This window comes from Boleophthalmus pectinirostris, unplaced genomic scaffold, assembly GCF_026225935.1.
Source record: "Boleophthalmus pectinirostris isolate CB_2022bp ecotype Guang Dong unplaced genomic scaffold, ASM2622593v1 HiC_scaffold_16, whole genome shotgun sequence".
Classification (NCBI taxonomy): Eukaryota; Metazoa; Chordata; class Actinopteri; order Gobiiformes; family Gobiidae; genus Boleophthalmus; species Boleophthalmus pectinirostris.
In genome coordinates this window covers 28,028,042-28,054,548 of record NW_026571095.1, presented here as the reverse complement: position 1 = coordinate 28,054,548, position 26,507 = coordinate 28,028,042, and the positions used below count along the sequence as shown (strand labels likewise).

The 26,507-nt window shown below is 37.6% G+C and overlaps 1 protein-coding gene across 2 annotated transcripts in view; it reads left to right on the top strand.

Annotated features, from left to right (window-relative positions):
- The first annotated feature begins 2,785 nt into the window (after positions 1-2,785).
- The window catches only part of LOC110174910 (guanine nucleotide-binding protein G(olf) subunit alpha), a 120,801-nt gene continuing 97,079 nt past the window's right edge, over positions 2,786-26,507 (top strand). Inside the window, exons 1-3 of one of the 2 annotated variants that reach the window (XM_055151825.1) lie at positions 2,786-3,441; positions 24,785-24,857; positions 26,234-26,288. In XM_055151825.1, coding sequence (XP_055007800.1) covers positions 3,000-3,441; positions 24,785-24,857; positions 26,234-26,288 — 570 coding nt within the window. In that variant the 5' untranslated portion in view covers positions 2,786-2,999. Of the gene's footprint in view, positions 3,442-23,711; positions 24,474-24,784; positions 24,858-26,233; positions 26,289-26,507 lie in introns of those variants that run through there. The other variant, XM_055151826.1, reaches the window with a different exon arrangement.

Genomic DNA, 26,507 nt, shown 5'->3' with positions numbered 1-26,507 from the left:
TCTTGAGCCATATAACAGACAAACACTGTGCTGTGGACCCAGACAACGTAGAGGTCATATCCAAAATGACAAAGCCTGACCCCATGGAAAATGAATGAGGAAAAAATAAAGCTATTCCTGAGTATGGTTCTACTGTTTATCCTGAGTTGTGCGGGAAGAAACAAGGTACAGCCAAACAACTTCAACAAATTGTCTGACGGGACAGACAGAGGACTGTGGAATTACACTGTCCAAACTCAAAGACAGCCTTTTAAACTGTGTTTTATTTATGAAAAACAAGAAGCATGTGTTCTGACATATCTGTGAATAAATAATGTCAGCTTTATATACCTTTGTAATGCACAAATAAAAACATTCTATAAACGTGTATGAAAAGAATATTTTGTGAACTGTGTACATATCCCATTCATACTCTGAGTGTTCAATTAAAATCTGGACATGAACTGTATTGATGTCGTTTGTATTTTAATCGGATTACATTGTAGAGAGAGCGGAAAGCTGGATTCTGAGGTTGGAGCTCTCCGGAAACAAGAGAGCAAATTAATGAATCTGAAAAAGAGGATGCAGATGAAAACTACATCATGAAGAGTACTTTGTTTTACAGCAGCAGAGTCCAGGGCAGAGCTTGGATATGAGCACATCTCTGTTTTACACATGCACTGGCCACACATACACTACCAGTTAAAAGTTTTATAACACCCTAATTTTTCCAGTTATTTATTGCAATTCAAGTCGTGCAAGTCCAATGAAGAGTTTGAAATGGTACAAAGGGAAGAACTGAACAGATAGAGGTTAAAAAAAGATATAAACGATACAAAACACAAGTCCAAGCTCTGCCAAAACTACCTCAGGAAAAAAAGAACAAGATGGGAAAGTTTGAAAACATGAAGTGTTCAGCACAGTCTCCAGACTTAAACCCCATCGAGCTGGTTTGGGATGAACTGGACAGAAGAGTGAAAGCCAAGAAACCGACAAGTGCCACACATTTATGGAAACTTCTGCAACAGACTGGGGAAGAACTTTCTGAAGAATATTTCATTTCTGTTGTAAAAAGAACGAGCCACGAGTGTGTTCAGCTCTTTTATCTGTCAAAGGTGGACACTTTCATGAATCAAAAGTTTAGAATATGTTTTGGTCAACAGTAAACAGTAAAAAAGTGGGAAAAGTGTGGTGTTCTAAAACCTTTTTTGACCAGTAGTTTACGACTGCCCCATCCTCCTCCAGTGACAGTGCTAATGACCTACAGCCTCATTTCTCCTAACCTTTTGAGCCTCTTATTTTCACTGACAACTAAACTAAACACGCACAAGAATAAACCATTGCTAAATTAACAAAAATAACTGCAATCGCTGTGAGTTTTCATGTGTTTCCTCTATTCTACCTTCATTCATTTCTGCTTTCCATCATGATGCGACCTGGTGCAAAGGATCCTGTCACTGACACTAAATGCCATGTCTTTTTGTACTTTTATAATTCATAAAAGATGTACCTTTTGAACACGACTTATTATTCACATATAAAATACTAAAGTTGCTATGATTTACTATCAGTATATAAGAAATGTAAACTATACCTTCACATTGTAAAAATATATAAATGTGTGTGACCCAGTTCAGTTTTGCACAGTACAGAAGCAGAGAACAGCACAGACAGCTACAATATATTATAATATTACACCAGATTTTAAAATATTTTTTGTATACCACTGAATGTATCTTAAATTAATCATGATATCTGCCACGTTTCCTCCAGCTCTTGGACCAGAGCAAGGATCAAGAGAACAATGATCTGGGCAAGTATGAAGTTAGGCCTAAATGTAAATAATATTACAGAAAACAATTACAAAATAAAGACAAAATTAAGCTAAATAAAATATAAACTGAGGCAACACATGTAAACTGAACCAGCGCTGCTTTAGACCTGGTTTAACACTGGTTTAGTCTTATAATAAACAGTTATAAAAAAATATATATATTAAAAATAAACTAACTAAATTAAAAACAAAAAATAATTATTATAGGCTATATCATCGACTGTATCTATTTAAAAAGAAAATCACTTAATAATTTATATGCTCTGGTTTTTGGAGGCATGTGTTTGACAATAGCGCCATCTTGTGTTGTAACTAAATACTGCATGGACTTGAGTTCCTCTGTTCATTTTGAAGTATCTTGTCTTTTTATTTTTATTTATAATAGTTAATTATTTGTTACAGACTTTAATGCTGTATACAAATACGCACGGCTTCTTATTTTTTGTTTATACTGAATAATTCTAGTCCAGTCCGGATGTGCGTAAAAAAACATTGATTTTTTAATATAGACATGCTTATGTTTTGGCACACAGTGTAAATTGGGCATTTTAAAAAATCGAAAATAACCTGTGAAGAGGCCACACTTTGAGATAAGAGCAGATGAAGCTGGTCGCGTGTGTGTTTAAAGCGGCGCAATGGCAGCGTGTGACATAATGTTCCTGAAGTGGTTCAGTGCAAATGTGACCCGCCGCTGAATGAACCGAGTCTGAGGCGATGACAAGACAAGACTCAGACAGAGAAAATCTGCTGCACACGCCGAGCCATGAAATGCGAGGAATGACAATCACGAGCAGCATTCTCCAAATGGCCATACTGTAGTAACATGACGTGCCGTGCATTGCACCTAAGTGCGTGCAGTGAGATTGTAGAGTGCGTGCGCAGCACACAGGCGCCTGTTTCTCACAGCCTGTGTTTTCGGTTACTTACGGTAAGGTGGACCCGCAGTGTCCACTAAAGGATCAGGTGATCCACTAACTACGACGCCAGGGCTGACTGGGGAAAATGCAAAATGACATATAGCAAATGTCGGAGCGTAATTCATTCACGTTTCGGGCTCAAACTGGGATTAAACCGCACCGCTGGAGCTCCAATGTAACGATGGCGCGTTAGGGCTGGTGGCGCCACTGCGACTTTTGGATCTTTTAATTTATGAGAAATCCCATTCACAGACACATATTGTTTCAACATGGGGCTGTGCTACAGTCTGCGTCCCCGGCTCTTCGGGGACCTGAGCGGCTCTATCTCCAACGCCACCTCGGACTCGGAGCAGCCGCCGGACGCCGCGGTACCGAGCCGTGCCGGGGCCGCTCGCCCGGAGGACACCGCCGGGACTGGGGAGACCTCCGCGCTGCGCCCCGGGGAGCACCGCCGAGCGGACACAGGCACCGACGGCGTGCTGATCCAAAACGGAGGCGGTGGAGGCAGTGGAAAGGGCACGGGCAAGGAGCGCGGCCGCCGCTTACAGCTGCTCCAAAAGACTAGCGCACAGAAGCAGAAAAACTGGGACAAATTATTGGTGGAGGAAAAGGAGGCCGAGAAGGAGGCGAAGAAAGTCAGTAAAAACATTGACAGGGCGCTGAAGGAGCTCAAGCGGGAGTACAAACAGACGCATCGACTGCTGCTGCTCGGTAGGTCGCGTCCTGCCTGTTGTTGTTGGACAAGGCGTTTATTAATAGAAACATACGCGCACTGGCCTTCCAGAAATTGTGTCAGAGCCGAGGCCTGTGCCACATCTGTGTCTGTAGCAGACCCCCGCTGCTCTAAAGACAAATGATGAAGGCAGCGCTAGTCCCACTCCCCCATGTTACATCCAGGCTCGTTTATTAATGTATAGGGCCACTTATGTCCATAGCCTGTGTAGCTACTGTGGAATAGCCTAGCAACCAACCCCGCTGTGGCTCCAAACACTAGCATTTCTCTGAAGGCAGTGTGGCCTGTGCCTCACGGGGACACACAGCAGCCCCTATGTTTGTATATGTGAAGGCCAGAGGATGGGGGCTACAATAGCTCACCTGTGGCTGTGCTGGAGCAGCCTGGAGTGAAGGCAGACCAAAATCAACACATGAAAAGCGGCCAATGGCAAAACAGTGTATTCCTTTTATAGTCATACAAGAGTTATGTAAGATATTAAGGCCTGGTTTGGGCTGTGACACCTGTCTGAGGACTTGGTGCTGCTCACTATATGTGATCTTAGGTGTAGGATGACAAAAGGCTTGGGACAACACGAGAATGAGGCTGTGGTACATCTTGAGTTTGACAGAAAACACTTCTTCTTAGAGCTACTGTACCAGCTCCAGACTAAAGAATATCACTAACATAAGCAGCTACTGTAGAGTCTAATAAGGCTCTGATAAGAACCACTAGTCTAGGTCTATTTTGATTTAAGTCGGCGTATGATATTACACTATTATATCTCATAGATTGTAGTCATGGCCAAATCTGTAAAAGTTGTAAAGATTAGTGGAATTTGCACCGGCGATAAAGTACTATATTGACCAATCACGATATGCAAATGAATCATTCCCTGAGTTTATCATTTTATACACCACTTAAATTGTTCTAAAATGGAATAACATGTACAGGCATGCAGCCACAATGTCACCTGTGTACAGTAATTTACTAAAGCTCTACGTCTATAATATTGTCAGCTCCATGTTTAAAAATACCACATCAAAAATCCTAGTCCCAGTTGACTAAATATGCTGCTACAATGAATGGTGAATGATGAATTTTCTCACTGTAAACATTAGTAGCAGTATAATTGGACTTGTACTGACCAAAACAAGGTCATTATAGTTTAGTCGTCGCTTTGTTTTTACAAATTTTAGGCTATTTTTGGTCAGTCATTGTCAGACTTTTCACCCAAACCACCATCTCAGTGCCTTTTAAAGCTTAAACGAGCATCTCAAAATAATAGAAAGTCATTGTAATGTTCGGTCTTTCTCAGCTGTGGCATGAAAATAAACAACCACAAATCGTAAAATGTAAAAAATATTACGATCTGATTTACGTTATAATTTTGTTATTGAATCAAAAACAGACCTGGAGTTGTGTTTTGTTTCATTTATACTAGTTTAACACACAAAATCTTGCATATTTAAGCATTTAGGAGTTATTCTCAAACAGAAAACACAGGTAATACAGGTGCTCCACTGTGTTTTTAAACTCTAAACACCTTCACTAGAATCATTTAGGTCCTAGAATTGCAATCTCTACTGAATTAAAAGTAAAAAGTAGCTATGAATTTGGAAAATTACTGCTTTATGACACGTGTGAATGAAACAAAACACAACTCCAGGTCTGTTTTTGATTAAATAATGACATTATAACTTGTTTTAAAGCTCACAATAGTCATTTTTGCGTCATGTAGGAGGTTTAATTTTGTTGAAAACGGCCCATGTTGAGCTGTTGGTTTGCACTGTATAATTTAGCTCTGTAGCATTTCCAGAAGGCATAGTGTTCAGGGCTGTGTGAACAAGGCTAGCACTAAATATTGAAGACGCTACACCCACTTTGAGTTATTTATCACTGTCTGCTTAAAGAGGAACAGTTAACAACATGGCTATAATTCACTTATGTTTAATTTGGGCTTGGGTCAATGTTACACGCACCGTTTTCACTAAGATTTATATCAATATCCCAATCAATATCGCAATGTCACTTGATAATGACCTGCTGTATTCTGGGCAAGATTTAGTTCTGTTTATTTGGGCTTTTAGGTAATATTCCACACATTAATAAGTCATGACAGTGAAATTTCATACAGAGCGCCAAAGTTTGAGATTTAAGTCTAAATCTTGACTAAACCAAGCAGAAAATAGAACGACTTTTCAGAGTTTTTCAGAGCTTTTAACCGTGTTATACGTGTTTCGTGCATGTTTGAGTTAATTTTAATCGCTTTGATGCCAAATTGCTGATCAACCCCACCCACACATCTTCAGCTCTATGTTCCCACAGCTCTATGTTCCCTCATTTCTAAGATTTTTCTCAAAATTAAACTCTAATTCAAATCATTTTAGGGATGATTCAGATTAATTTCAACCTAAGATCTTTTGGACCATGACCTCTACATTAGGTTGGGTGTAATTGACGACCAAATTGGGAGAAATGGGAATAAATTCTGATGCAAATTGATGATAAATATGGGAACATAGGGCCTAATTTTGGAAAGAAAAAACTTAGAAATGAGTTAACATAGGGCTGTGGGAAAATAGACACGCTCCTCCACCTCCAGTACAGGCCAACTGTTCTGTACTTGCTTTGTTCTTCAAGAAAAGTTTCATAAACATCGATAGCTGTGAGATCCAGCAGCCTTGTGTGGCCAATTGGTGCAAATGAGGTTGTGATGCTATTTCAGTTTGTCATGCTGATGTCAGGAAATCAGCAGACTTCTGTTTATATCAACACTGGAAAAAACAATATCTAGGCAAGTTAAGATGACTTAAATTGATGAAAACTAGTATCGACACTAGACACTTATTTGAGCAGGTATCGATACTAAAAAAGTCACATTCACAGGACAAAAATGAACCTTTAGGATGATCTTGAGCTGTATCTGAACAAGTATAAGAGCACATAGGGATTACACAAATATAAAACCACATGGTAATATAAAAAGAATGTACTGTATGTTGAAAATCACATTCTACTGTCTAAAGTGCTCTTAATTATGATTGTGATATCAGAATCAGTATTGAAATCCTGCTATTAACCATCTACAGTAGCCGTCAGATATATAACAGTTCACACTATAGTCACTGGAAAAAAAACAATATCTAGGTAAGTTAACATGACTTGAATTAAGAACGTTTTACTTTATTTGAGTAGATTCTACTTGACAAGTAAAATTATCCACCAATGGAATAAGTGTGTTTTTCTTAATTCAAGCAACATTCGATTTAGTTTCTTATTTTAAGCGCAAAAAGTTGTTTTTCTTATTTTAAGTGTAGCAAGATGTATTTTTATATTTTAAGTACAAAAACGTCTTGTTCCACTGGCAGATAATTTTACTTGTCAAGTGAAATTTACTCAAACCATGATAAAACTTTCTGAATTCAAGTCATCTTAACTTGACTAGATTTTGTTTTTTGGAGTGAATATTGTGATTTAAAATGTCCATATTATAACATCATGATCCACTGCCAAATCCTGTAGGAAGAAGGGCAATAACGTCTTTCCCCTTGATAAAATTCACCAAACATTCTCTTTGTTCCGGCTTTAAATCCTCGATCTTGGGAATCGTTGCCAACACAGAATGTATGTCTTCATCTACATCCATCTCGACTATTTTGTTTACTGTTTACCACAAAAGGGACCCAGACAATCGCTTGAGTTTGATGTCATGGCTTCACAGCTCTTTGCTGATTGGCCGATGTGCGGTCTACAACTTTCAGGGTTCGTCTAGTATATTCCGATTCCTGACCTAGTCGCTGGAGAGAACTGAAATTGAGCGGCGACACTAGGTGACCCCAACCTGGCTAGTAAAGAGAGGCATAAATTGTCATTTCTTTAGGTAAAAATACAGAAAACCTGCTTAAAAATGACAAAAGAACACAAAGAAAATCTGACTATACTGACTCATGTTATTGACTCATATTTTAAGTACAAAAAGTCTTGTTCCAGTGACAGATAATTTTACTTGTCAAGTGAAACTTACTCAAAACATGATAAAACTTTCTTAATTCAAGTCATCTTAACTTAACTAGATTTTGTTTTTTGGAGTGACATTGTGATTTAATGTAGATATTACAACACAAGGATGATATGAATGATTATAATAGCAACAAAATCAATGAAACGCCATATTGTTAATGTAAATAATAGAAGTGAGCTGATTTTGATAGATATAAAACAGTAGACTTCAATAACATTTTACAAATCCACTAAATTACATAGCTTCAGAGTCCAGATTCCCCGCTGAAGCTCTTCAGTGCACTCGCCGCTGTATTTGCTTTTCATTGACAGTTCTACAGCCCAAGGTGAGCAGCTTAATTTCCTGTGTAAATATCTTTTAGCATGATGCACAGGAAGCTGGTGGCTAATGAAGTCATGCAGGAAGTAGCATACTCCACCTGAGCCGCGCTTCTGCTCGTGTATACGGTGTGACTTCAGCCTGTCATTAGCGCTTACAGCTAGACACTTTACTACTACTACTGTTGTTATTATTGTCTTAGCCGGGCACCTGTCATGGGAGGCTATTAGCTCTATTAGCGTTTGCCGTGGCCCTGTGTGGCTTCACTTTGGAGAATAGACGAGCACATGGGACCTTATACCCTGCAGCTTTCCACTAGGATTCTTGTTGCATGCCACGAGACTGAGGTGGTAATCTTCCACTTTGCACCTTAGTTTGCGCAGACAGGACACTGCAAACTTCAGATATTAACCATAAATAATGAAAAGACACGTACAAATTGACATATAATCCTTCTCTCCGTCACAGTTTCGAACACAAATTTACAAAATTTACAGTAGTTTAATTTTAAAGATCCTAAATTACACAAAATTGACTGAATTGATGAGCTTAAACCCAGGTTATAATGTTGTTACTATCTCAAAAACAAACCTGGAGTTGTGTTTTGTTTCATTCACACATTTGAGTTTGAGTAATGCTTTATTATTAGTCCAAAGCACAAAATGTTTACCTTTTGTTTAGCAGAGAATGGCAAGTCTAGAGCTGAAAGGATCCAAATGATTGTAGTGAGTATAGGGTGACCAGTCGTCCCTGTTTACCCGGGACAGTCCCAGTTTTGAGCCGTGTGTCCCCTGTCCCAGCGGATCTATCCAAAACAAGTGATTTGTCCCAGTTTTATACAAGAAATGTCCCATGTGCCCCTATTTTTGACCAATTTGATCCTTGCCAACAATAAAGAGATAGCCTGATTCATCAGCTGGTTTCACTTTATGGAAACTGTCTGACTTCACAGCATTAGGATTCGTTTGCTTGGTAAGCGGGTACTATTTTTCATTTAACCAATTGCTGCTATTTGGTCGTGACGTATCTAATGCGCCAAATCCCGTAGGAAGAAGGGCAATAACGTCTTTCCCCTTGATAAATTTCACCAAACATTCTCTTTGTTCCGGCTTTAAATCATCGATCTCGGGAATCATCCATCTCGACCGCTTTGTTTACTGTTGTGTTGTGCCACAAATTGACACAGACAGGCGCCTGAGTTTGACGTCATGGCTTCACAGCTCTTCGCTGATTGGACGGTGTGCGGTCTACAAATGAAACTTTTTGACTCGTGGGCCAAAAAGGATTCTAAAATTTAACGGAAGGGCTGGACCAGGAGCAGATGGATGGAGTGTTTTGGTAATCCACCTCATAAGAGAAAAAAATAACATGGGATATGTAGAAACCATGTGCTTGAATTTCAATTGAAAATCATTACAAAGCATTACAACTTTTACTATTATAATCTATTCAAGTTCGGCGATTGAAAGGGCCCTAGTTTGCCCACCCTTGGTCTAGTGTATTCCAATTCCTGACCTAGTTGAGAGAAATTAAATTGAGTGGTGGCACTAGGTGGCACCAGCCTGGCTAGTAAAGAGAAGCATAAATAGTAATTTCTTTAGGTAAAATACATAAAAGCTGCTTAAAAATGACCAAAATACAAAGAAAATGTGACCATATTGACTCACATGTTCGTCGTGAATTGGCAAACTGCAGTTTTCCTTAATCACGCACTCCTTTCACAATTTTATTATTACCAACCACCACAAACCAGGAGTGTCCAGGTTTTTGAAAATCTGGTCCGCCTAAGTGAAGGTGTTTGGAGTTTAAAAACACACTGGAGCACTTGTGAGAGAAACATACAGCCTAAATATGCAGTGTTTGTGTGTTAAACATGTGTGAATGAAAAAAAACACAACTCCAGGTTTGTTTGTGATGACGAAACAACATAACATCGATCAGAAAACAGCGTAATATGGGCCCTTTAAGAGTATCAGATGAAACAAACAAACCAAATCTTTAGTTAATATGAAAACTGGGGACCCATTAAAACACCAAATAATGAATAAAACTTTTCGGAAACTTTCAAAACATCTATCAGCTCTAGTAGCATCAGCAGTGGCCCCACTTGAGAAAAGAGAAGCCTGAAGGAGCGTATACTGTGCACTTTTCCAGTAGGATTCTTGTTGCATGCCACAAGACTGAGGTGGTTAGTGTTCCTCTGAAAACGGACACCTCTCCAAAGGTGTAGCATTTCAAGGCGACATACGTGAGCTAATCTAGGTCACTTTATCTGTTTGTATTCTCAGCAACTATTTAGCAAAACCTGTACATGGCGATATTGTTTATGGTACGGGCTATTTTTAGATTCGCTGTTGAGTTCTGAGTCGCTCATTCGATTGTAAACACGCAAGAACAGTTTGGAGAAGCGCAAGTACGTGTGAACTGTTTTAATATTTAAACAGTCACATGTTTGGAGTATTTGCCTAAATTTGATGGTACAAATGTGGAAGTTGTACTGCAGTTACAGAAGTTCCAAATACAGCAGTGGTTCTCAAAAGTGTATGAAAAAATACATGAAAAAATCTTGTATTTGAAGAGTAAAAAGTAGGAGTGTAACGATATCCAAGTTTCACGATACGATATTGTCATGGTATGATCTAGGGGTGTGCAAAAATAGCGAAATATCGATGTATCGTATCGTTTAATGTGATGATCCAGTATCAATATCGTGGCCTGCTGTATCGATATATCACCAAGAGTATTTTTTGGTATATTTTACTGAATTATTTTGTTGCAGCAATACAGTTTTGTTGTTTGTTTAGAGGAAGGAAACTTGTTTATGCGACACGTTTGACATTTTCACTGTTTTGATGATTAAAATGTTTGTGTTCATTTTAACTGTACACAAGAAGTGGTTTAACAAAGACTTTTAGTATCACAGCCACAATTTAGCCTTTATTTTTTATTGAACCGTATCGAATTGATTTGAAATATATTGTATCGAATCAAGATATGTATCGTATCGTGACCTATGTATCGAAGTATGTATTGTATCGGCAACTTCTTAATGATACCCAGCCCTAGTATGAGCCTCACGGTACAATATTTATTGCGATATTGTGGGAAAGCTCACGATATGGTGGGGAGCCTCACGATTAGGAACGTAACAATATCCAAATCTCTCTGTATGATATTTATTGCGATATTTTGTGGAGGCTTACAAACAAAACTGTGAATATGCTACTTTTTCCTCTTAAAATGCCTTGACAAGACTTAATCCAAAGAACTAAGACTTAAAAGTGCTTAGAACTGCTATTTCTTCATGTAGTTTGCACTGAAATGGAGCAAAGGATCATGGTCCATGTAGTTCCCTTTGTCTTTTTTTAGCGATTGCTGCACCATGACTCTTAATTTAAGCAAAGGGACTTGTAATTCAATATATTATGACAGTCCACAATATTATTGTGAGAACTTTGACGATACGATATCACGATATTTTGGTTATTATTACATACCTGTTAAAAAGTAAGTAAGTATTTCACGCAGATTTTGAGGTGTTTTAAGGCTTCAGATGTACTGATTTTGATAAAGATTTGAGCTGAATTTTGTTCAGTACAAACAATTTAAGCGATCATTTTTTCCAAGCTGTTTTTATATGTATATTTTTGAACATGTTAAAAATAAACCTTTTCTTTTCAGCAGGTCTCAAACTAAAATAAAAAAATACTTTTACCCTAGTTCTGATAAAAAATGTAGAGTACAAGTAAAAGTACAGATACATACAAGTACCTAAATGTAAAGTTAAGTACAGTACTTTACTACTTTTACATCTTTACCTTCCACCACTGAAATAAAATACGAGCAAATGTTGAACTTTATCATTATTTCGATTTGTTAACTGTTGTGGTTTAAAGCGGCACTATGTAACTTTTCTGTTAGAGGGTCCGAGACCTGCTTGTCTCCATGGCGATGTTATTTGCTTTGAAACTCCCACAGCGTCTACCCAGGCCGAGTTCTGAGTCAGATCTGCGTGGTGGTGGAAACGCCTGTAATCAAATAAATGTTAGATAGATACATTTATTGCAGATCAGTTCAGGCAAAGCAATAACATCTCTATGGAGACAAGCCAAGTACAGTGACCAGACCAAAACTCTAAACTGAGACACACCGGCGTAGGAATGGTTGATGTAAATAAAACTGTGAAAAGAGCGTGTAACATAGTGTATTCTCGTGATCTGAGGGACTTCTGTTCATGTATTTTTTTGCTTTATGGTCATTCGCAAACACGGATTTCTGTAATTTGGCTAAACAAATGACAATTCATGCTCCTCTTTACTGTTGGCGGGGATCAGATTAGTCAAAACATGTGATAGTCCTGTTTTAGTCCTGGTTTAGAGTTGATGTAGTCCTGGTTTAGTCTTAGTTTAGTCCTGATTTAGATAAAATTGGACAAAAATAGGGACATTTCTTGTATAAAACTGGAACTAATCACTGGTTTTGTATAAATCTGCTGGGACAGGGGACACAGGGCTCAAAACTGGGACTGTCCCGTATAAACAGGGACATCTGGTCACTAGGGCTGGGTATCATTAAGAAGTTGCTGATACAATACACAGGCCACGATAAGATACATATCTCGATACAGTGCACTTTCGATTCGATACGATATATTTCAGATTGATTTGATATGGTTCAATAAAATATAAAAGCTTAATCATGGCTGTGATATTAAAAGTCTTTGTTAAACCATGATATCGATACTGTATCATTAGGGGTGTAATGATATCCAAGTCTCACGATATGATATCGTCACGGTATGAACCTCACGATATGATATTTATTGCAATATCATGGGAAAGCTCACGATATAGTGGGGAGGCTCACGAGTAGAGATGTAACAATATCCAAATCTCTGTACGATATTTTCACGATGTACATCTTACGGTACGATATTTATTGCGATATTTTGTGGACATTTTCCTATTTTTTCCTCTTAAAATGCCTTGACACAAGACTTAACCTTAAGAAGAAGACTTAAAAGTGCTTAGAACTGTTATTTCTTCATGTTGTTTGCGCTGAAATGGAGCAAAGGATCATGGTCTATGTAGTTCCCTGTGTTTTTTTTAGCTATTGCTGCACCATAACTCTTAATTTAAGCAAAGAGACTTGTAATTCGATATATATTGTGATGGTCCACGATATTATTGTGAGAACTTTGACGATACAATATCACGATATTTCGGTTATCGTTACATCCCTATGTATCATCACATTAAACGATACGATATATTGATATTTTGATATTTTTGCTCACCCCTACTGGTCACTTTAGTCATTAAAATTCCCTCGGGGTGTCATGTTAAGTGTCTGAAGCTTTTTTTAGACTTAATCTGAGCTTTATTTTAACACAATCTGACCAGAAAGAGTTGATTTAGACAAAAATACATCAGATGAGATGATTTGTGCTGTTAAACAAGTCCCTCTCAAACAACATTACAGTCACAAGCGAGTTTTTTAATTAGTTACTATCACTTTTTTGTTGAAAATCAAACACCTAAACAGCTCACAGAACGCTCGTATCGATTAGAGGCTTCTGAAAATGCGTTGTTTAAATCAATTTTGTATTTTTTGTTGCGTTTCACATGACTTTAAAACTTTTTGGGGCTGTGTTTGGTGATCTCACTGCAAAGTCTCAGTCTCATCCGTTCTACTTGTGAGTTTGTGCTGACAGAGATGATGTTAGCTGTAAACAGTGACGTCTGCATGTTGATACTTAAGAACTGTAATAGAATTCTCCGGAATCAAATTATAAAAGTATTACTCTCTACACGAGGAATACGTCAGTAGTTCTGGAGTTGTTTGACTCGAATCTGAATTTATGTAAAGTTGACTAAAGCTGCTTTTTGCATTCACCTGTTTTGGTTTTGGTTTGAGCGCAGCAGTGGTGAAAGAAATATTTAGTTTTGTTTAGTAAAAGCACAGACACCAAAGCAAATAAATACTCATGTAAAAGTAAAATATCACCTCAATAAATCTATTTAAGTAAAAGTATTATCAGTACCTGTTTAAAAATGTACTTTAAGAGTAGGACTTTGTGTGAAACTTTGTGATTTTGTAGTGAATCAATCATTTTTCCCTAGCCATTTGTGTTTGCATATTTTTGTTTGCTCAGAGTTTGAATACAGTGTGTGTGAAAATTTTAATGTGGCCTTTAAATCGCACTTAAATCAAGCCAAAACGAAACCTTAAAGGGCCCATATTACACTATTTTCTGATCTATGTTATGTTATAATGTTGTTTCCTCATCACAAATACACCTGGAGTTATGTTTTGTTTCATTCACACGGCTTCTCCCAAATAGAAAACACTCTGTTCCACCTTGTGATGTCATTTGGTAATACAGAAAGTGATATTAAACTCCATACAACTTCACTAGAATCGTTTGGTTAATTTAGACTTAGGCCACATTTATATGATGACGGTCTGAACAGAAGACATAAAAATGGCGTCGCGTCTTCACTTTTTATTTTGCGTTTAGACGAGCATTTTCATTTATAGCTTGAATCTGCGTGAATACCGTGACACCAAAATTGTGTGGAATTCAATAGTGTATGCATGCCAGGTTTCTGTGTACTGTATGTACGCGGTGTGAGCAGATCTGACCAGAGTTTTGCGTCTTGGGCAGCGTAGACGGAAATACTACAGCAGAACGTATTCAGCTTTTCCACTCTGGAGGGTGGTTTCAGATTTTGCCGCTTTTAAGCCCCAAAAACGCCATCACCATCTAAACAAAAGGCACTTCCGATAAAATATTTTGTCGATTTTACCCTCAAGCATTCTTGTATAAACAGGCTAGGGTTGGGCGGTATCCAAATTTTTATACCATTAAACCTTCTCAGGATTGTACCGGGGTATACGGTATTACCATATTACCAAAATGTTTTAGTACGACTTTGGTAAGATATGAAGCCGCATCGCTGAACAGTCTATGTGTATGTCCTGCAAACTTATAATCTCTGAAAAGTTTCACATGAACCAGCTCCGACACGACACACGCACACAACAGACTCACCATCAGCAGCACATCTTCTGTTACAGAGAGAACACATATATTCCATTCGTGTCCTTTAGTCCGACAGAAGCTGAACCACATCAGCGACACAAGGAGCGAGCTGTTTTTATCAGCGCTTACAATTTGTGCAAATTAGCCATGCGGTTTTAAGTTTTGTTTCTGTAAAACGTAAAGAAATTGGCGCCTGAAGCCAAAATGTTGCCAAATTACAGAAGTACTAGTATTTTTTTGGGATCAACTCGCTTGAGGCCGGACTTGTAATGTAATGTCTTCGTCTCCCTTATGAGCGTCACGTGACAACAGAAAGAAACTAATCGAAGGTCATCTCCCCACGCAGTTAAAAGAAACATTATAGACACTATTAGTTTTAAATCGTGATAGAATTATACTGAAAATACAACCACACATTCATTTGTGTTGAGCAAACAAATTTAGGTATCAATAAATTATAATATTATATTAGGTCCTTATGCCCTGCAGATTTTTTTAATGGCGGTAATGAAACTGATACCGTTGCTACTTTTTGATACCACAGTATACCGTAATACCGTATTACCGCCCAACCCTTTTACAGACTTAGACTTAGATAAACTTTATGGCCCACAACGGAAATTACTTGATATAATTTCAGCTCTGGAATTGCCAATCTCTTCTGAATTAAAGGTAAAAGTTGTTTGTTAACTTGAAAAGCATGATATCACAAGGTGGAACAGAGCATTTTGAGTTTTGGAAATAAACCAAAATTGCAGGATTACTCAAACAGGCATGAACAAAACAAAACAAAACACAACTCTAGGTATATTTTTGACGAGATAACAACATTATAACATGACTTAAAGCTCACAAGAGTCCATTTTGTGTTTTATGGGACCTTTAACCAGAACTAAACCAGGGTTAAACCAGGACTGCTGACTCCAAAATTAAAACTAGGCCCACAAACTATAATTTTAGCCTCACAGCTTTACACTGTAGACATAAACATAAACAACATTAATCTATAGTCTATTTGTAGCACATGTAAAAATACCATAACCTGTTTTCGTTTATAGCTTAAATGCAGTGGACGAGAACAGCAGGCCAGTTCCTTTTATTTCTTGGAGAGGAAGTGAGTTTATTGTTAGAACGCTTGGATCAGTTTGTCGCTGGTTTACTGCTTTCCTCAATGTCCTTACTTTAACTTTAATTTCATATCTGCGTCTTATCAACTTCTGACAACTATGCAGACTTGAGCCAATATTTACGCTACACTCTTTGTCATGTTTTGGGTCCTAGCATTTTATTTGTATTTTAAGTCGCGTTTCCGAAGAGCTCTGAGTGTATTTCCATTCGGTCGGACCTCCCCTTTAAGCACGGGACAGAGGAGGTGAACTTTGCCTCTCTGAGTTTTATCATTGACCACTGCTGAACTTTGCTACAACAGTTTCTACCTCACGCTCGGACCAATGGGAGCTCTCGCAGGACAAATAATTATTGTTTATGGCCGCAATAGGAATGATTTTAGTAACATAATCGTATTACATACCCAATGAGATAATGGGCTGCACTGCCATTTGGCAATACAGTGTTATAACAGATAAAGGCGCATTATGTAACTAGATACTCATTTGAGCCGGTATTGATATTAAAAAAGTCACATTCACAGGACAGAAATGAACCTGGTAATATAAAAGGCCCATAGTATGTTATTTTCTGATGTTATAATGTTGTTTCATTATCAAAAACACATCTGGAGTTGTGTTTTGTCACACTCACACACACAAATTTTGTATATTTAAGATGAGTTCTTCTCTCAAACAGACAACACCTTAAACTCCTGACACCTTATCTAGAATAATTTCGATGAATTCAGCCCTGGAATTTCCCATCTCTACTGATCTAAAAGTAAAAAAACAGTAGCTGTTAACTTGAAAACTATCACTACATGACATCACAATGTGGAACAGAGCATTTTGAGCTTTGGAGATGTACACAGATTAACAATAAAGGTTTACTCAATAGGGATGTAACAATATCCAAATCTCTCAATACGATATCGTCATGATATGCATCTTACGGTACGATATTTATTGCAATATTTTGGAGAGGCTAATATAATTGTAGATAGGACGCTTTTATGCTTTTAAAATACCTTGACAAGAATTTGGTGTGAGTCATTACTGTCATAATCCCAAAAATTTAAGTAAAAACATGTTTCTTCATGTTGTCTGCACTGAAATGAATCATGGGATATGTAGTTCCTGATGTTTATAAGCTGTTGGTACTATAAAACCATGCATTTAAGCAAAGGATTTTGTAATTTTGACGATACGATATCACGATATTTCGGTTATTGTTGCATCCCTATTACTCAATCATGGAACAAAACACAACTCCAGGTATGTTTTTTAGGAGGTAACAAGATTCTAGCAAAGCTCACAAGAGTCAATTTGTGTAATATTAGGCTCTTTAATCTTTTTTTATTTTTATTTTCAGTTTTATACAAAAGTACATAAACAAACACTTTGAGAAAACTTCAAACACACACATATTCACCTATGTATAATACCATGCCAACCACTGGGATGTCATATACAAATTGACCTCAAGGATGTAGAAAAAAACAAAAACAAACCAAAAAAATACAAAATAAAATAAAATAATAAATAATACAAATGTAATAATAATAATAATAATAATAATAATAATAATAATAATAATAATAATACAATAAAATTCAAAAGGCCACATTAGAGACACCACAGCATTATTAATTGTGCGATATGCTCTCCCCACTAATGTAAATGGTAAACCCTCAACATATGCAATAAAAGGTGCCCAAGTTTTATGGTACTTATAGTTTGTGGGGTTCACTAAATATTTGAAGTACTCCATTTGCAGACACATCATAACCTCCCTCACCCACTGAATAAAGGACTGAGGTTGTACGTCCTTCCACTTAGTTAGTACGAAGAGTGTTTTTATGATCATTGTGGTATCAGAATCAGTATCGAGTATCGAATCCCTTAGTATCAAAATATATATTAAGATCACGCCATTCTCAGGGAGCTGCTGATTTGTTTACAGTGCTCCGCAGTATCAGGCATGGAACCTTACGATCTCCCTTATCTGGATTTATTTCATTTCATGTGATTTTATTGCTCAGAAACATACAGTCATCCCGAGTGCGGTTGCCTCTTCACAGATATGACCGGTAACTTGACCTGCTTGCTCAATGGAGATAGATAAGTTTAATGCCGTAATCTGAAAGAGTCCATGCAAAATCTCCATGCACAAAACAAACAGCTTTGAATATCTTTATGTTGGTATTTTATGCTTTATGACTGAGTATTAGTATTAGTACAGCTGTAAAAATAACTCGTAATTTTGTAGAGAGAGGGGTGGGGTGTGGAAGGTTTTATTTATTGTTTAATTTTTCTTGTTTTTTATAATGTTAAATGTGTTAAATGTTAATGTCTTAAAACCAAAGTACCAAATATAGCTTAGATTTTTGCAATTTGTATGACTTTTAAGGCAGATTGTAGGTGTACTTGTACTAAAATCATAGTATATTTTAGATATGAGGATTTATAGAGTATATAAGAATTGTAGAAATGCTTTTTTTTAAGTCTCCTTAAATACTCAAATATAAATATACTATGATTTTTTTAAAGTACAATTTATCTTACAAGCCATATAAACTGCAAAAAATCTAAGCTATATTTGGTACTTTGGTTTAAAGACTTGAAATGACTTGAAGCTCAAAACAGACGACTTGGACTTGACTTGGACTTATGGACCAGTGACTTGATTCTCGACTTGGACTTGCCTGTATTTGACTTGGGACTTACTTGAGACCTGCAAAACAATGACTTGGTCCCACCTCTGCTCAATACTGATTCAGATACCACAATGACAGTAAAACTTTTTAGATCATTGTACTTTATTTTCTTTTTCATACAGTCTTATCTCTGTTTTAGTCTGTTTTAGTCTATGTCAGACATGTCAGACTCAGGCCCGGGGGCCAAATTTGGCTTACAATATAATTATATTTGGCCTGCGAGCTCATATCAAATATGTAGTAGAGCTGGTCTGCCGGCTGCCACAGCAGTATGGCTCATGCACCACTACTATTACTACTACTAATAGTACTACTTTGATGGACATATATCTAAGAAGAGATGCCAAGTATTTGTTTCTGCTTTGGACCCATGTGAATCAGAGTAAATTAGAGTCTAGCAAATTGAGCTTGGATGAATGTTTTATGATTTTTGACTGTTCATCGTTCAAGCAAGTTGTTATTTTTGACTGGTTGTTGGCTTCTGGAAAAAAAAAAAAAAAAGAAACATTTAAAAGCAGTTCAAAAGCTCCAGATAGACTATAGAGACATTATTTATTTAAAATGTTGTTATTGTTTTATATTGTGCTTGTTCTGGATTCAATGTTTAAACAAAACTATTATTAAACATTTATTTTAATAAGAAAAAGTTTAACATTACATATCTTGTCATTATTAAATATCAACATTAAATATCTAAATATTTAGTTTGGCCCACGACTTAGTCCCAGTTTTTAATTTTGTCCCTCTGTGAATTTGAGTTTGACACCTCGGTCTATATGCTCTTTTATTTGTTCTGATACAGCTCAAGATCATTCTAAAGGTTCATTTCTGTCCTGAGAATGTGACTTTTTAGTGTCGATACCTGCTCAAATGAGTATCTAGTAGCTTTAATATCGATTAGTATCAGATTTTCAATACTTTCTGCAGCCTTTCTTTGGTATCTGTTCAGTCCTCTGCAAGTTAATTGTATTTTACGTCTAAGATCGTAATCACTTATTTAACTCAGATAAAAATAGAACAGACCAGGTTACATTTAGGCTGCCAAACCAACATGGCTGTTTTGTTTGACCACACGAGTGCGATTCTCTGTGCGGCCACTAGAGGGCGCTGTGGTCCAGTCCCATAAATGACCTTGCTGCGTGAGGTAGGCAGACGGGCAGCTGTACTTCTGTCCCGCTCCACTTCAGGGTCAGGTGGGATGAGATCGGATTTAAATGTATTTATTATTCAGATTTTTAGGCATTTGCATGTGAAACTTTGACATTTCGGTATGTAGACGAGCATTTGCGTTTTGTTTGCATAATTCAGACAGTAACAGAATGCTCTTTGTGACAAAAATAGACACTGGTGGTTTATCTCAGGCTGAAGTGGACTTTGATATAGTTATAAACCCGACTGTAAACGAGAACTCAACTAGTGGTTTAAGTTATCCAGCTGGAAGAAATACTCAATTTTGTAACTAAAGTAAAAGTACAGAGATACTGGAGCCAAAAAAAAAAAAAAAAAAAAAAAAAACAGAAGTAAAATTTTTTTTTAAGTATTGAAAGTAATGAAAAATCTACCGTACCTGTTTAAAAATGTGCTTAAAGAGTATTTCATGCAGATTTTGAGGTCTGAAAATTAGATTTTAATAAATATTTGTGCATTTGTGTGTGAATTTTGTTCAATAGAAACTGAATCTATCGTTTTTTGGTTTTGTTTTTTTTTCTAGCTGCTTTTATTTGTGTATTTTTGTTTTGCTCAAACTGCAAATGAGTCAAAAATATAGACTTTGACGTGGAGTGTAGTGGAGTAGAAAGTTGTGATATCAAATGTAGTGAAGTAAAAGTAAAAGCATCTACATAAGTAAAGTACAAATACCTAAAATGTGTATTTATAATAAGTACAATATTTTACTACTTTTACTTTGCCCAGCATTGACTTGAAATTTAAACTTGTGTGCGACCCAAAATAGCCACTTTCCCTTCATAAGACAAAGTGAAACTGGTTTTGTGGCTTTTTAAGTGTATGTTTTTCAAACCTTCGCTCTATTTTGGTCGAGTGAAGAGGAAACGTTTCTAATCTCAAAATTATATCCTCCTCTATTTCGTACCTAAAGATTCAGACAAGACGACCAAATTATTGTTCATTGTTGTCTTTTTATATAGCTTAGTATATTGGATTTTAATTACTGTATAGACCTAAAATCTATAAAGTAACATTTACAAACCCAAACATTTTCATTTTAAATAGAAAAAATTTTTAGTGTCTTGCCCAAGGACACAATAATTCAATGAAGCCCTGGTCTCTCATGGTTTAGTTTGGCATTGGTTTACCTGTTTACTTAGATTGTACTGAAAGCTCAATATTTTCTGAAATGGTTTGAAAGGATAATGAACAATTAAAGCTGCAAGCGGCGTTAAAGGCCCTTGTGTTGGCTTGTATTGGCCTATCTTGCAAACACCCCCTGCTTTGCCATTGCCCCAACATATACAAAAAGAAGATTTTTTAATGAAACACTATGTAAAAACCTTAAGTGTAGCTCAAACCTGACAATGATTCTTAATGCTCCATGTCTCAAGATTGTGCGGACCGAGTTTGACTAGTTCTACGACTAGTTCAAATATTTGGCAAGTGAAATCTGGTTTGAAATTTTAATCCAATATGACTGACTTCCTGTTGGTCCAAGGGCGGGGCCACAATTATATTTTAGGCTTGTCAGTGTGCACTATCACTCAACCGAATTTCACTGGCCTCTCAGTCCAATGAATCATTTTATTTTGGGCATGTCCTGTTCGTCCATCACATTTTCAACAGTCCTGATCACCTTATGTTTTGGTCAAAATCAGTCTACAGGCAGGTGTCGCAATTTTAGATCTCGGCCCTCATATGACAATCATAATAAGAAACCTGAGCAGTTTGATTAGCTCTGGCCAGCTCCAGGCTCAGGTCTAAATACGTGTAAAAGGTCTTTGTCAGCACATTCCCAGGTTGCAGAAGCAGACAGGAGCGACGACACACGTTTAAATGAAAAACAGTCACACATGTTTGGAAAGTGAAAGTGAAAAGCTCTTGTGCAGGTGTCTTTTGTCTTGGTGCATATTATCAACGTTTTCCATTCCTCGAAATGCGCATTACATAACAGCTTAACTACTACAGTTTCTTTTTTTAATAACCCTGTAAAGTGAATCCTCATCATGGTCATAGCCCAAACCAGACCAAGCGGTTTGCCTTTTGTGCACTGGTCTTATAAAGCTCCTTTTTTATGCATGATTCTTATGAATCATATGATTTATAGACGGGAGTGGTGTCGCATCTGCCCTGTGGCGGACTGACCATTCTGTGGCTGCTTGTCTGACCACCACAAATCCCTCACGCAGCTCGTTCAAACTGAGGCAGGGACACAACCGCAGCTATGGCCCAAGTTAAAATCAAACTTGCAACTTCACTCTGATAATTCAATAGCTGCACTACCTGAGCCACTGTCGTCTCAAATGTATTATAAATTTAATCTCTCAAGGTGTGGTCACACTTGCTCTGGTTTGGTCGAGTTCCACCCAGTTTTGTCCTGGTGTAGACTTGGTTTGGTCCAGTCCCCGAAACTAGTCCTGGTTTAGTTTCGGGACTAAACCAGTGGAGGGGAGAATGCAGCGTCAACCCAGTAGTCCCACAAGTGAGGCGCTGCTTTCTGTGATCAAATATGGTACTGGTGATGATGTTTTCAAATGTGATTTATTGCCATTTTTATAATTTATTCCAGTGTTATTAGTCCTCCTGTGTGATGTATTCCAATAATATAAAACCTTTACACTGACCTACCCTAAACCAGTGCTTCTCAAACTGTGGTGCCCTGATGTTTTCTGATGATTACATGTTGTGGGACTGACAGGTCAAATTTGTTTCATTTACAATCAAAGCCCTCTCTGCGTTCGACCTCACAAGTGGCCTATTTTAGAACTCGTTTTGCCTTTGCCTAGAGAACTACTTATTAAACAAGAGATTTTTGCGAACCACAAGCTTAATTGATTCACAACATTAAGACACAAACCAATCACAAAGCAAGATATACCAAATATACTTTTACAACATTTTTATCAATAGCCTGCCCTATACAGTATAATCAATTAGGCTTGTTGTCCCTCATTCCAATTATTTCAAGAATTTCAAAGTTTTTTCTTGATAAAAAATTACATTTACATACAAAACATAATTTGTTATTCCAGTCTCAATGTGTTATGACTGATAAAATAAAAAATTATATGCGTTAATTGTTATCTATGATGTTAAAGTCATAGTATGTCACTCCTTTGTCGAAAAATATGCTAAAATTAAAGCATATTGTTTCATTATTGATGTTTTAATGAAATGAAAACATAGAAAAACATGCATTCTTACTGTAAGCTCCATAAATCTGACTTATATTTGGTCTGGAGAACGACCTCTTCCTGCCTGTTTCCATGGTAATGTGGTTCCTTTGGCTTTAATATTCCACAGTGTGAATATAAAAACATGTCTAAGTCCATGGATAATGTTCATAAGTATAGTTTTAATAGTCATTTTACGTAGAATTATGCAGCTGACTGAAAATTACATACACATAACACTTTAAATTCCCCAAGTCCCATGTCCTATAGCATTCAACAACCCCCCTCTTTTAATAAAACTTCCGGTGGTCACCTTATTAGCTAAACAATTCATATTTGTTATCGTTATAAGGTAAAAATGTGTCTTTATCTCTTCAAACTCTATGACAATGTGACAAAAAAACTCACCTCACCAAATGTATTCAAAATATACCTTCTTAGGGTGACCAGATTTTCAAAATAAAATAAAAACTGGGACATCCCCCTGTTTTTTTGGTGGTTGGTAATAATAAAATTGAGAAAAGAGTGCGTAATTTAAGAAAATTGTTATGCAGAGACCATTCATGACTAACATGTGAGTCAGTATAGTCACATTTTCTTTGTGTTTTGGTCATTTTTAAGCAGCTTTTCTGTATTTTACCTAAACAAATGACTGTCTTTACTGTTGTCAGGGATCAAATTGGTCAAAATAGGGTCATTTCTTGTGTAAAACTGGGACAAATCAGTGGTTTGGGATAAATCTGCAAGGACAAGAGGACACAGGGCTCAAAACTGGGACTGTCCCGGGTAAATAGAGACCTGTGTTCACGCTATACCTTCTCCAAAGCACGGGCCCACGGAGCTCCCTACCCCTTTAATATTGGAGCTTTAACGCAGGCTTGTTTTCCAGAGCCACCGGCCACTTCGCTTACTTCCTGGTGCGCCAGAGAGAGGCAGTGCTGAGACCGACCGGAGCAATAGTGTGAGAGACATTCACACAGAAAAACACATAGAGGAGAGACGAGAGGGGCTGGAGACGCGATACGAACTGTTGTCTTGAATCCCACGAAGCCCCCTTCTCTCTGTCTCGCCTTTATTTTTGTAAATTTGGACATTTCTGGCCCGAATCGAGTCGTTTTTTCTCCGCTGGTTGGTGCGCAAAGGAGACCGCTTTTGGATGACGGTCGGCTGCGGCTAAAGCGGAATTGTAACGGGGGGAACCTATATCCCTCCCTCCCCTCCGACGAAGATTTTTTTTTCTATTTTTCAACATTTACAGTCATTTCGGGAGGACTAATCTAACTGTTATTTTCATTCGTTTTGACGTTTCCTCGTGGAAGGGTTAGGGCGACGGAAGATGGGTTGTTTGGGCAACAGTAAGACAGAGGATCAACGCATCGACGAAAAGGCACAACGAGAAGCTAATAAAAAGATCGAAAAACAGCTGCAAAAGGAGCGACAAGCGTATAAAGCCACGCACAGGCTCTTATTGCTTGGTAAGGGTGCTCTCGTATGTGCCATGGCCGTGGTTTGGCGAACACGTAGCAGCGTTTGACAGCGCTAGCAATAATATGTCATGGGGGTGGATATTGATGTAAGCCAAGCAAGCAAGCAAGCAGGCAAGCAAAGCAAGCGAGCACCGGAGCCTACGATCCGATCTGCCACTGCATTCATTTTTTTTGGGACACATTTGGTGCTTATTTGCGCGTTTGGACGTGCGTAAAGCGGGGATGTCCGCGCTTGATCGCATCTAAAATGTGCTAATATTCTGTCGTATTTGTGTGTGTGTTTTTTTTTCCTCCTCAAGGTGCGGGAGAGTCCGGAAAGAGCACCATTGTAAAGCAGATGAGAATCCTACACGTCAATGGATTCAACGCGGAGTGAGTGACTTTTTAATCTAAACGCCGACGCTAACTATTGCCTTATGTCTATCCAACTAGCCCTTCTGCTAATAACAAGGCTGCTAGCAAGTGCATAGGCTGTCAATGCATACTGCAGTAGCGCTAGGAAGGGCCCTGTACTATTGCAATGGCATAGCGGCTAGCCCCAGCACTGCTCCACTCCTTCCTTGTTGTACCCTGGCTGTCCCCCTCCTTTACGCACCAGTACAGTTATATATCTAAAGGCAGAAGCAAACTGTCATGTCAGATTTCCTGTTTGATGCGACAGGGTGAGAGGTTGGGATCGACTCTGGGCCCGTATTGACCAATTGTTTTTGCTGCAAGGCCCTGCACGGCATTGATCATTAGCAGTGCTCCATTTGAACAACCGGTACATGTCCTGAAAGTCCATGGAAAGCCACTGGTGCATAGGCGTAACTAGCAGAAGGGGGAGACTGCCTATTTTTAGTGTTGTCCAATCTCAGTACTCCATAATGCTTTTATTTAATCAGATAGATTATGATAGAAATCTGCAGTTCAGTTTGGACATTGGTCTAATAATTACATAATACTTACAGTAATAAAACAGTTGTGCCAAAAGTAGACAGTGTTAATTTGGTGAAAAAGGCCCTTATTATGCTTTTTTTCTCATCTGTTATAATGCTATTTCCTCATCACAAACACACCTAGAGTTGTGTTTTGCTTCATTCACACATCTGTAACACGCAAAACCTGCATATTTAGGCTGGGTTCTTCTCTCAAACCGAAAACAACAACTCAACAAAAGGTAAAATTAAACTTAACTTGAAAGCTACTGCTTCGTGACATCACGAGGTGGAACCGGGGATTTTGAGCTTTGGAGATGCAGACAGACTAATAATGCAGGATTACTCAAACGTGTGAATGAAACAAAACGCGACTCTGGGTGTGTTTTTCGGGAGGTAACAACATTAAAACATGAGTCAAAGCATCAATTTTGAGTAATATAGGACCTTTAACTAAAGCATTATAAATATATTTACAATCTATAATAAAACTATTGTCTTGTAGCTGTTCTATGTACATTTATTAACCCAAAATTAAGATTTAGATGATTTTGGACTATATTCACTGAGATTTGAGAGCTAAAATATGGCATTTCTTTCTATTTATGCATGCATATTACAGTGTATTTTACAGATAATACACATTAATCGCAAACACTAGTTCCTCCTTCCTTCCATTCCCCATTTACCACTTTTTTTTTGTACTATTTGCAAGACTTTTAGCATACAGTCTCACCTGGCAGTAACCCCTATGGCTAACTGTAACAGCTCTGATAACAGCGCTTTTGTAATCTCCACCTCCTCATGCTTTGGTTTTCTGTCCCAATGCAGAGAAAAGAAACAGAAAATCCAAGATATCCGGAAAAACGTGAAGGATGCAATAGTGGTAAGTCTCCTCAGTGCTCTTACATGGTACAGTGATGTCATGATATTACAGATTCACAGTGTTCTAATTATTATTCCCTAAAGTAATTGTTATTTGTAATCACATTTATGATTTAAAGTGCAGTAAAATAGAGCAAAGGATCATGGTCTATGTAGTTTCCTTTGCTTTTTCCAGTGCATTATAGTAAACCCAGTATCTTAGCTTTCAAAATATTGTTAC